This window comes from Microcaecilia unicolor, chromosome 11, assembly GCF_901765095.1.
Source record: "Microcaecilia unicolor chromosome 11, aMicUni1.1, whole genome shotgun sequence".
NCBI classification, from domain to species: Eukaryota; Metazoa; Chordata; class Amphibia; order Gymnophiona; family Siphonopidae; genus Microcaecilia; species Microcaecilia unicolor.
In genome coordinates, this window is record NC_044041.1 from 72,293,998 (window position 1) to 72,306,664 (window position 12,667).

The following is a 12,667-nucleotide window of genomic DNA, read 5'->3' on the forward strand; positions in this document are numbered from 1 at the left end:
TGGGAGGGAGGAGATTTAAGTGTGAAAGTTATAAGATGGTGATCAGAGGAGGGAAGATCAGAGGCAAGGAAACTAGAAGGTGAACAGTTGGAGGAGAAGATGAGATCAAGACAGTGACCATTTTGATGAGTGGGGGAGGTGGAGCATAGTTGGAGATTAAAGGAGGACGTTAAAGCGAGTAACTTGGAAATATAAGAGTTGGAAGGATCATTAGCAGGAATATTAAAGTCACCAAGGATGAGAGAGGGGGAGGAAGGATCATGGAAGAAGGCAAGCCAGGCGTCAAAGTCACTGAGAAAGGATGAAAGGGACTTATCAGGGGGACGATAAATGACCGCTATTCGAAGAGGCAGAGGAGAGAAAAGGCGGATAGAGTGGACTTCAAAGGAGGAAAAACAGTGAGATTGAGGTGGAAAAAGGGGTTGAAATCTGGAGGAGGGAGAGCGTAGTAGTCCAACACCGCCCCCACGGCCAGCAGGGCGAGGAGTATGTGAAAACAGATAACCGCCATAGCACAGGGCTGCGACTGAAGCAGAGTCATCAGGGCAGAGCCAGGTTTCTGTTATGGCGCGCAGATGGAGGTGACGCGAGATAAAGAGGTCCTGGATATAGGGGAGTTTGTTACAGATACAGCGGGCATTCCATAGGGCGCAAGAGAAGGGCAGAGAATAGGAGGAGAGTAGAAGAATAGAGATGAGGTTAGAGAGGTCGCAGTGAGATCTGTAGAGTTGGGATAATAGTTGGTGAGGGGGGCCAGGATTGGGATTGATGTCACCGGCTGAGAGTAAGAGAAGGAGTAAAAGAGAGCGGAGGAGAGTAGGAGAGGTGTGGCCACGAAGGCGTCGAAGGCGAGAGGTATTTAGGTGGAATGGGGAAGGCAAAATGGACGGAAGAAAGAGGCGGAGATTAAAAGCCAAGAGGGAGGAAGAGGATAGGAGAGAAGGTGAGGTGATGAAGTCAATGGATGGGAAGTGAGTTCCTGTAGCGGAGAGAGGTAAGGGGTGTGGGAAAAGATTAGGAAGGGACAGAGCTAGGAAGAGAATGTGAATAGGGGCCATGAATGATTAAGGTACTTTAGCAACTGGAAAAAGATTAGATACAAAGAGAAAAATGCCCCGCGCACCGTTAGGCGCGCGGCACCTAGAGCGGAGGCCCTGAGTGGATCGGAGTGGACCTGGGTGTCACCCCGGAGAAGGCTGTAAGGATATGCAGATGGAAGGATATGCAGAAAGGAAGCACTGGAATGAGGGAGAATAGGATGAAGGCAGTGGTGTGCTGGTAAATATTTAACAACAGGCTCTCTCCCCGGTCCACCTCGGTGCCCCCCCCACCTCGGCGCCCCCACATCCACCTCTGCGCCCCCCCCCCCCCGTCCACCACTGCGCCCCCCCCACCCACCTCTGCGCCCTCCCCCCCCAAAAAATTGCTGAGCTGGCTATACCCGGGGGGGGGGGGGGGGGGCCGCGGCCAACACATTACTCTCTCCAGGAAAAAAAAATTAAATGATCCCAGGTTCCAATCTAATTCATGTTTAATATGGGATAAAATGCCATAAATAAGTAAATAAACATAAACTTTTAAAGTTCAGCACCTGATTCTCAAAGTGGACATATTCCAAACACTATAATGAAAATAAAATTATTTTTTTTCTACCTTTGCTGTCTGGTGACTTTGTTTCTCTGATTCTGCTGCTCTCTATCTGTTCCCTCGACTCCGTTTCCAGGGCTTCCTTTCCATTTATTTCTTTTCTTTCCTCCTTTCTTCTTCATTTCTGGTCCTCTGCATACTTGACTGTACAGTGGATCCAGCTTCTGCCTATTTTCTCCATCCATGTGCAGTTTCTCTCCTCACTTCCTTTTCCCTCATCTAATCTCCTTCCTCTATCTTCCCTCCATGTCCAGAATTTCTCTTGCTCTCCCCGCCATCCATGTCCTGAAACTCTCCTCTCTCCCCTGCCCCTCTCTATCCATCCATACCCAGCAATTCTCTTCTCTCCCCTGCCCCCTCTGCCCATCCATGCCCAGCAATTCTCTCCTCTGCCCATCCATGCCCAGCAATTCTCTCCCCTGCTTTCCTCTGCCCATCCTTGCCCAGCAGTTCTCTCCCCTGCCCCCCTCTGCCCATCCATGCCCAGCAATTCTCTCCCCTGCCCCCCTCTGCCCATCCATGCCCAGCAGTTCTCTCCTCTGCCGCCCTCTGCCCATCCATGCCCAGCAATTCTCTCCCCTGCCTCCCCCTGCCCATCCATGCCCAGCAGTTCTCTCCCCTCCCCCCTCTGCCCATCCATGCCCAGCAGTTCTCCTCCCTCCCCTGCCTCCCCCTGCTCACCCATGCCCAGCAGTTCTCCTCCCTCCCCTGCCCTCCCGCTCCCATCCAGGTCTAGCGATGTCCTTCGCCCCCCCATCCTCCCCTGCCGCTCCCATCCGTCCGTTAATTACCTGCCTCGAAGCGCCGCATTATCTAAAGCCTGCCTGCTGCCCGTCTCCAGCTGCCTGCCTTCCCTGCTTGCTTCTCAGGAGTTGGTTCGCGCCCTTAGTCCCGCCGCGGGAAAAGGAAATGACGTCAGAATGATGTCAGAAGGCGGGACTAAGGGCGCGAACCAACTCCTGAGAAGCAAGCAGGGAAGGCAGGCAGCTGGAGACGGGCAGCAGGCAGGCTTTAGATAATGCGGCGCTTCGAGGCAGGTAATTATCGGACGGATGGGAGCGGCAGGGGAGGATGGGGGGGCGAAGGACATCGCTACACATGGATGGAAGCGGGAGGGGAGGTAAGCATGGCGCCTTCCTGCCATGCTTACCTCGTGCAGTGGAGCCAGCTCGCCCCCTACAACAACTGGCTCGCAAGAGCTGTCAAAATTTAACAAGCGGCTCTTGCGAGCCGGTGCAAGCCGGCTCCAGCACACCACTGGATGAAGGTGAAAAGGGATAGACTCTGAAGCAACCTGAGGAAATACTTCAGGGAAAGGGTGGTGAATTTGTGGAATGGCCTCTCAGTGTATCTGAATTCAAGAAAGCTTGAGACAAGTACATAGGATCTCTAAGGGAGAGGAAAGGATTGTAGATGACATTGATGGGCAGACTGGATGCACAATATGGTCTTTATCTGCCTTAATTTTTCTTTGTTTCTATGTTTAAGAGATGCTGGCACTGAATATCGGAGCCTAACTCAGCCAGCAGCAGTCAGTGTTTTAAAAACGCTGACCATCACTGACTGGATATTGATGGGTTAGTTATCGAGGCACAGGTCTGAATATTGGCCAACACTATGATAACTGCTGATGGCAGTATATGACCTGGATATTCAATGCCAGGGGGTTAGGGGCTGTCCAAAGTACTTTACAATTGGGGGTGAGTCACTGTAGCATCACGTTCCTTACCATAACATAATGCCTCTGGATTTCAGTCTTCTCACTTGCCAGCTTCTCGCACTCCAACTTCAAGCTACAAGGAGAAGATTTTTTTTCACAAGCCAGATACAGAGCCACTCCTCAGACTTTCCCTTATATACTAATCTAATGCCCACCCTGAGACCCATCCTCAAAACCAGCCTAAGACCAAGACACGACCTCACCACTGCCTATCCAGATCTATCCTCCCCATCCAAGGAAACAGAGGCTGTGGGGGAATATCAGGCCTACCCAGTCTCCTCAGTTTAAATCTGACTCTAATACCACAGACCCTGGCCGATATCAGTCTTTCTCTTCAGATCCTCTCCAGCCAATATTTTAAATTATTTAACTGGATAGGAATGGCTCTAAGCCGGTTAAATAGCTTAAAGTTGGCTATGTGCTAATATTCAGCACGTGATAGCCAACTATCTCAGCTGAATATTACTGCTTAGCGGCTAGCCCGGTCACTGGCTATATTCATTGGCTGACCAGCTAAGTTTAGCGGCCACTATAACTTAGCCAGTCAGCTGATGAATATTGATTTTGCGCAACATAGCCAGTGACCGGGCTAGCTGCTAAGCAATAATATTCAGTTGAGAAAGCTGGCTATCACGTGCTGAATATTAGCCTCAGCATTGAATTTCCAGGTTCGGGGCCGACCATGGAGTTAGCCGGGCTCCCTCCTGTGGTCTGAATATCGGCCCCTCTGTGTTTACCTACACTGCACTAAGTTCCATAACTGTTTCATTGGGAGGCTGTTTCAAGAACTCACTATCTTCTTCCTATTGCTATTCTTGAGTTTAATCTTCCTGGAGCCTCAGACTGTCACTTCCTGATCTTGATTTTTCTTTCTCTGAAAGAGGTTTGGTTCTCCTATTGATATATTTTAAGCCGGTGTCTGAAAGTCTCTAGCATACCTCCAACTCTTCTGTTTCATTCATGTCCTTAAGGCTTCGTTCGAAGCAGACCCCGCACAATTTTGATAGCCTCTCTCAGTCCAGACCACATCTACCTTCTCTATAATTATCTTTTTAGAGGCCCAGTGTCCACAACTAGACACTGGAGCAGTAACCAAGTCTAGCCAGCCCTCCAACTGGGGGCCCTCCCCTAGCATGCCAAAAATAATACCTTTCCTGTTGGGGCTTCGGTAGAGCTACCATATGTCCGGATTTACCCGGACATGTCCTCTTTTTGAGGGCATGTCCGGGCAACCGGGCGGGTTTTGCCAATCTGCCCGTTTGTCTGGATTTCTGGACAAACGGGCAGGCTGGTGGGCGGATGGCCTGCCTGCCAGCCTGCCCGTTTGTCCAGAAATCTGGAAAAATGGTCAGATTGCTAGCCTCCCCTCCCCTTACTTACTAGTGCCCTGGTGGTCTAGTGACCTCTTCCGCCTTCGGGGCAGGAAAGAGCCCCCTCTTTCCTGCCCGGAGCGCTGCCCTGCATGCATACTTCCTGTTGGTGGTCCTCTGCGCCGATTCAAAATGGCCGCCGAGAGTTGAAGTGACCTTGCAAGACTTCAACTCTCGTCTGCCATTTTGAATCGGCGCCGAGATCACCAACAGGAAGGATGCATGCAGGGCAGCGCTCCGGGCAGGAAAGAGGGGGTTCTTTCCTGCCCCGAAGAGGTCACTAGACCACCAGGGCAGTAGTAAGGTAAGGGGAGGGGGGGCGACGGGGTATGTGACAGGGGGGAGGGGAAAATGTGACAGGGGGCGGAGCGAGGGTGTGACGGGGCGGGTGGGTGTGTGGTGGGGGCAGGGCATGTGTCCTCCTTTCTGGGGGACAAAATATGGTAACCCTAGGCTTCGGCAGCCCCGCCAGCCAAATCTTGTCCTCACGCTGCTGCAGTACAGAAGTCGTCGGCGTGCCACCAACCGCTGACACCAGGGTTCCCCAAGCATGCTCAGTTCTCGTGTGACCGGAGCATGCGTGAGGAGTTTTGACGTTGGCAGCTGGCAGCACACTGCCAACTTCCGTACAGCAGTAGTGTGAGGAAGAACGAAGCAGCTTGGCAACAAATTTCTTTGGCTGGTTGGGATTCAACTTCCCCACCATCCATTTAATGGGAGCTCCATGTTTGGAAGGGGCCTGAGCCCAAAGTGCTGGGGGGGGGGGCAAGGCCGCCAAGCCCCCCATGGCTACACCAGTGGTTAACGCAGTAGGCAGAGAACCTGGGCAACTGGGTTTGATTCCCACTGCAGATTCTTGTGAGTCTGGATAAGTCCCTTTACTCTCCATTGCCCCAGGCACAAAAAACTTTGAGTGGGAGTCCACTATGGCCAGAGAAATGTACCTGTATGCAAAATTAAAACTGCTTTGGTTGTACCATTGAAAGGCCATATATCAAGAACTAATAAACATAATAATAATAATAAAAACCATAAATACTCCAGGGGAGGCTTCACTGATGACTCATACCAGAGACATTAATCATATCTGCTATAAATCCTCACTAATCATCAAGCCAGTCCTTTCCAACAGATCCATTCTTACCACTACCAGGTACTTCATTTCTCATGAGCCTTTCTTCAAGCTTTTCTTCAAACCCAAGCGAGGAGTCATTCAGCAGTGATACAAGTAAGTTTAATAGACCCTTCATTACCTCGCACTGTCTTCTTAAACATCCAGGTGTCCAGTGACTGTAATATCTCAGCCCTCAGTGTTACAGCACCACCCTTCCTGGTGAAGTGCCCAGATAGGGCTCCAACCAACTCACAGCACACCCAATCCTTCAATATTGATTTATTTAGATTTTGTTCACACCTTTTTCAGTAGTAGCTCAAGGTGAGTTACATTCAGGTATACTGGGTATTTCCCTGTTCCTGGAGGGCTCACAATGTAAGCTCATCCCTGGACACATACAAGGAATTTTCTCAATATTGGGGGTGCTCAAGCACCCACAGAGTTGGCTCCTATGGGTATCACAATCTCTCTGATAAGACACTGCAAAATTTACAGCACCAGAAGTACTTATGATTACCTACAGTGGTGGAAATAAGTATTTGATCCCTTGCTGATTTTGTAAGTTTGCCCACTGACAAAGACATGAGCAGCCCATAATTGAAGGGTAGGTTATTGGTAACAGTGAGAGATAGCACATCACAAATTAAATCCGGAAAATCACATTGTGGAAAGTATATGAATTTATTTGCATTCTGCAGAGGGAAATAAGTATTTGATCCCCCACCAACCAGTAAGAGATCTGGCCCCTACAGACCAGGTAGATGCTCCAAATCAACTCGTTACCTGCATGACAGACAGCTGTCGGCAATGGTCACCTGTATGAAAGACACCTGTCCACAGACTCAGTGAATCAGTCAGACTCTAACCTCTACAAAATGGCCAAGAGCAAGGAGCTGTCTAAGGATGTCAGGGACAAGATCATACACCTGCACAAGGCTGGAATGGGCTACAAAACCATCAGTAAGACGCTGGGCGAGAAGGAGACAACTGTTGGTGCCATAGTAAGAAAATGGAAGAAGTACAAAATGACTGTCAATCGACAAAGATCTGGGGCTCCACGCAAAATCTCACCTCGTGGGGTATCCTTGATCATGAGGAAGGTTAGAAATCAGCCTACAACTACAAGGGGGGAACTTGTCAATGATCTCAAGGCAGCTGGGACCACTGTCACCACGAAAACCATTGGTAACACATTACGACATAACGGATTGCAATCCTGCAGTGCCCGCAAGGTCCCCCTGCTCCGGAAGGCACATGTGACGGCCCGTCTGAAGTTTGCCAGTGAACACCTGGATGATGCCGAGAGTGATTGGGAGAAGGTGCTGTGGTCAGATGAGACAAAAATTGAGCTCTTTGGCATGAACTCAACTCGCCGTGTTTGGAGGAAGAGAAATGCTGCCTATGACCCAAAGAACACCGTCCCCACTGTCAAGCATGGAGGTGGAAATGTTATGTTTTGGGGGTGTTTCTCTGCTAAGGGCACAGGACTACTTCACCGCATCAATGGGAGAATGGATGGGGCCATGTACCGTACAATTCTGAGTGACAACCTCCTTCCCTCCGCCAGGGCCTTAAAAATGGGTCGTGGCTGGGTCTTCCAGCACGACAATGACCCAAAACATACAGCCAAGGCAACAAAGGAGTGGCTCAGGAAGAAGCACATTAGGGTCATGGAGTGGCCTAGCCAGTCACCAGACCTTAATCCCATTGAAAACTTATGGAGGGAGCTGAAGCTGCGAGTTGCCAAGCGACAGCCCAGAACTCTTAATGATTTAGAGATGATCTGCAAAGAGGAATGGACCAAAATTCCTCCTGACATGTGTGCAAACCTCATCATCAACTACAGAAGACGTCTGACCGCTGTGCTTGCCAACAAGGGTTTTGCCACCAAGTATTAGGTCTTGTTTGCCAGAGGGATTAAATACTTATTTCCCTCTGCAGAATGCAAATAAATTCATATACTTTCCACAATGTGATTTTCCGGATTTAATTTGTGATGTGCTATCTCTCACTGTTACCAATAACCTACCCTTCAATTATGGGCTGCTCATGTCTTTGTCAGTGGGCAAACTTACAAAATCATCAAGGGATCAAATACTTATTTCCACCACTGTACATCTGTTATTCCATGATACCCAGACCTCAGTCTCCACATCTGCCACCCTATTGCCTTCTCACCCCTAGACCTCAATCTCTGCACCTGTAATCCTACTGCCTCCTCACCCCAAAATCTTGGTCTGAATACCTGTCACCCTACTACCTTCTCACTCCAAGACCTCAATCTCTGCAGCTGTAACCCTACAAACTCCTCACCCCCAAACCTTGATTTGTGCACCTGTCTTGCTGCTGCCTTCTTTCCCCATCTTCTGGTATCTTTCTCTGATATGAGTTCTCTGGTCCTTCTTTCTGGATTGTTTTCTGCACGCTCTGTTCTTGCCACTCTATCCTTCCCTTTTTGTTCTGTTTCCCCACTGGGGTGCTCTCCTGGACTTCACCCTATTCCTTCCTTCCTGATTTACCTGTGATATTGGGCTTGCAGAAACTGGAATTCTTCCTTAATTCGGTCACACATTTCCAAAATTGAAAATTTGAAAGGCTGCCCAGATTGGAGAGGAACCTATAGCAGTGAATAAAAAGAGCAAGTTATCATTCTGAGTCCTCCCACCCAATTTTACAACAGCCAGCCTATTCTTCTCTCCTCTCCCTTATATTCCCCCAAACCCCTTCGTAGGGTCTCTCTCAAACTGTCTCATTTTCTTTCTGCTGTCCCCATCTCTCCTTTAATCTCCCCCACTTCTCACTACCTCCTCCCATATCACCCCTGCTCTCTTGCTTGTCTCTGATCTATTAAACCTCCTTGCTTCAACTATCTCCCTATCTCAGTATCCTCCCCCCCCCCCCCCCCCCCCCCCCCCCCCCACACACTTCCAAATTTTCTGTCACTTACCAGATGTCTTCCTTGGGGGTACATCTCAAGACACTCTCTCCAGGAAAGACTCGAAACTTCACAAACAGCTCTTGTCACCGACCCTTTGCAAAATCTGTGCCCCCTCTCAAAAAAAAAAATCATATATTAAAAAATCTTTCTAGAGGAAAGCCTGTGGCCAGAGTTGTAAGCTGTCTCTCCTTTCCTCTTCTGTTTTCTTTGAGTATGTTTAACACAGGCAGCATTATTGTATCCGAAATAATCTCTTGGAAATTGGGAAGGCGGGGGAGGGGGTAACTCCCCTCTTCTGGCTGCCAGTAATCTGTCTGAAAAGTAGTAGAAACTGGAAGAGCAGAAGGTCAGAGGAGAAGCTGGTCACAATTCAGCAGCCCCTGGCTGCAGAGAGAAGTGGCTTCTGGCAGGAGACAGCTGAGGAGGCTGCACAGCAAACTCTTAAGGTGGCTCCACAACATTTCCTCTGCCTGTATGCTAAGCAACATCAGTTGAGGCACCACTGTATTACCTCCACAACCTATGCACAACCACACCAGCCACTACGGGGGGGGGGGGGGGGGGGGGCTATAGAGTATCCTTTCAGTGGCCATACCAAACAGAGTCACTAGGGTCTCTCTCCGTAACACCCATTATACAATAGTCCCTGACAGTAGCAGCCAAAGCTCAGCAGAAAGAGCAGGGGCTACTTCAAACCTGGGTCCTATCCTCAGGTAATCCAGTTGAGTTTTATTCTCAACTAAAATAATTATGTCATCCCTGATAGCACTTTTGCAGACCTAACTTCATTTTAATTTTGCCACTCTCCATTAAGCACTTTAAAACTTCCAGGCAAATCATGGAAATATTTACTTTATTTACCTTTGATACTCAATTATCATAGCCCAAAAGTTATTAATATTAGTATTACACTTTGAACTGAAAAAGGATTTGTTGATGTTATACTTTTCTCAAATACATTCTGTGTGTCCTGAAGTTTGGGGATTCAGTGCCAATGCACTCCGTCCTTGGGTCTGGGCATTGCATACCTTTAGGGACCCAGCAGCCTTGGACCTTGGATGGGGAAATAGAAACCCAGCACCATATGAGACCTCTTGACAAGTTACCAAATTCTCTCATCCCCACCCCCATCTCAGTTCCTGGCATACAAGGTCAATGTACATGAATCTGCGCAAGTAATCCAAAAGCAGGAGTGCGTGAGTCAGTGTATAAAGTAGCATTTATCTGTGCAAAGCAACCTGGCAGGGGGGGGGGGGGCAAGGGCAGGGGCAGAATCAATAGATCAAGTGGCATTAATCCCTGCAGAATCCTTTGAATCAGCCATTCTATCCAGTCCTCAAGGGTATTCAGAATATCCACAATGAATATACATGAGATAGATTTGCATGCACTGCTTCAATTGCATGCAAATCTAACTTATGAATATTCATTGCAGATATCCTGAAAACCCAATAGGAATAGATGTGCCCTGAGGACTGGATTGGGAATGGCTGCTTTGGATATATGGAAATTTAAACAATAAACAAAAACTGATCTGTATAAAACTTTGAGGTTGTGGAAACCAACCAGAATTTGCTGGGTTAGAATCTGTTCAGCACACATGGATTCAGTTGACGCCCAGGATCGCTCCATAAAACTGCATTATTCTGGTCCTTGTAGGAAGGTGGGTTCACCTATTCCTGGAGTGCTCAGTGAGGGCTAAAATGTTTCTCTTGTCAGTCCTGAAGTACTCCCTTGCCAGTCAAGTTTTCAGTATATCCACAATGAATATGCATGAATGTGATTTGCATATACTGCCTCCATTATATCAGGGGTGTAGCCAGACCTCACGGTGGGAGGTGCCAGAGTCCGATGTGGGGGGGTACATTTTGGTCTCCCCCCCCCCCCCACTGCCACAGCAAATGTCTTGGCTGGCGGGGGGGGGGGGGGGGGTGTCTCCAGCACCATCTCATTGCCTGCCCTGCTCTGTCTTCCCCTCACATCCTGCACGCTCCTTTTAGTGAAATTGAGCATGCTCAGTTTCACTAAAAGGAGTGGCATGTGAGGGGAAGACAGAGCAGGGCAGGCAATGCGGCGGCGCTGGAGACCAGCGCTGGACAAGGCTTCAGCTGGCGGGGGTTCGGGACCCCCACCAGCAAAACCAGCGGCCCAGAGGAATTTGGGGGGGTGGCCAGGCCCCATGGCCCCACATGGCTACGCCACTGCATTATATGCAAATGTATTTCATGCATATTCATTGTGGATATCCTGAAAATCTGACTGGCAAGGGGGTACTCCAGGATCGACTTGGGAAACTACCACCAACAGCAAACTCCACTCAAAATACTTTTTTAACATGTGCAGCTGAGTGACTTCTGTGATGGTAGTTTAACTACCATCTTTTAGGGTAAGAGTGGAACTCCTATTATGAAAGAGGATGTGTCCATGCACCCATAAAGTCTGATGCTTCAGATCTTGCATCTTATATAAGAAGTTTTCTTTCTGGTTTGGTTTGGATGTGAAGTCATTGCTGGAAGGACATAACGCCATTAGACTGTTGCCCGGCATAAATATCCTATTGGTTGATAATTCACCACTTGTACTTCAATGTCTATGAAATAGTTAGCCAGGGCAGCCATGAATTTCACAAAAAACAGCGTCTTCTATCTGGAGAGGCTGGTACTGCAGGAGGTGTGAGGTTTCCCACACTTCAGCGTTCCTACACCATTCTCCCAGATGTGAGCCCTCCAGGAACTATAAACTCTCTCCCCACTGTCTGCCCCGTATGCATCCATATGTGACATTCTTTCAGTCTGTCACCAATTACTGTCCAAATGCAGTGAATGATTACTCAATTTCGTCCGAGGAGGGGGAGGCCTCTGCTCTGCTCCTGTGGAGTCACCTGAGGCCCCTCCTCCTCTCCATCGCTTCCTTCATGCGCATCAATCAGAGACCTCCCAGAGCCACCTTAAACGAGCTTTTCAACCTCTGCTTCTGTGCAAACTCTCCATTGGTTGCTGTCTATGGCAGTCTCTGGCCATTCAGCTATCAGAGTTCCCACATGGGTCCATGACGTCACGACGGCTAAGTCTTAACCGAGTTACTTGGTATTCTGGGAGATGTAGTTCGTTTTTAGTGCAGAGAGCGGCCAGCCGGGTGTAAGATATGAACCCTGAGCAGAATTGAACCGATCAGACTGACCTTGTACTTCAAATAGAAACGTGCGGGCTATCAGCCGCAGCACATGGGCTGGAAACGTGAGCAAAGCTGCCAGATCTAGTGCATGAAAACTACATTGCCCACAACTAGCCTAAATGTCAATCAAAGTAACGTGGGGCTGCTTCTCAGCTGCCCTAGCTTTCCCGTGTCTGTCAACCCTTTCCCCTCCCAGAAGTAGCTGAATGGTGTAATTACCGCACATTACACAAGCAGGCTTTGCTGTTAGCCATGAATCAGGCTTTAGCTAAAGGAGCACATCCCTTTAACATTAAACACAGCACCTTCAATCAGAAACCTGCCTCAGCAGCCACCACCCACACAAATGAGCAGAGCCTCAGCCTAGAGATCAAACAGTTCTGTCACCTCTTCAGAGCTGGAAGAAAACAGGAAACTTTATTGGCATGACAGTTTGTACATGTGTTGCCAAAGTCAGTGGTTAGATTCAAGCGGGGAGGGGAAGGAAAAATGCATAATAGCACTAGTAACGGTAAATAAAAATCAATTACAAGAACAATTCCAGGGTTCTGGTACTGGATTATGTCACGTCTGGTCATTTTATATCTGGCAGAAAGGCCAGATGCCACATGCGGATGTCTGCTTCCACATAATGCCGTGCCATGCAGCAAGCTAAGCACGTGCAAATTTTATGGGCGCAGAATTTGCGTGCACGTCGAGGGAGC

At 48.8% G+C, this 12,667-nt stretch overlaps 1 protein-coding gene across 4 annotated transcripts in view; it reads right to left on the reverse strand.

Moving 5' to 3' along the window:
• Window positions 1-9,168, reverse strand: part of LOC115480692 (transducin-like enhancer protein 2) — a 64,117-nt gene extending 54,949 nt beyond the window's left edge. For 3 of the 4 annotated variants that reach the window (XM_030219537.1, XM_030219536.1, XM_030219535.1), the window contains exons 1-3: window positions 8,799-9,168; window positions 8,371-8,468; window positions 3,377-3,440 (exon numbers count right to left, since the gene is read on the reverse strand). In XM_030219537.1, coding sequence (XP_030075397.1) covers window positions 3,377-3,440; window positions 8,371-8,468; window positions 8,799-8,921 — 285 coding nt within the window. In that variant the 5' untranslated portion in view covers window positions 8,922-9,168. Of the gene's footprint in view, window positions 1-3,376; window positions 3,441-5,881; window positions 5,938-8,370; window positions 8,469-8,798 lie in introns of those variants that run through there. The other variant, XM_030219539.1, reaches the window with a different exon arrangement.
• Window positions 9,169-12,667: the final 3,499 nt, after the last annotated feature.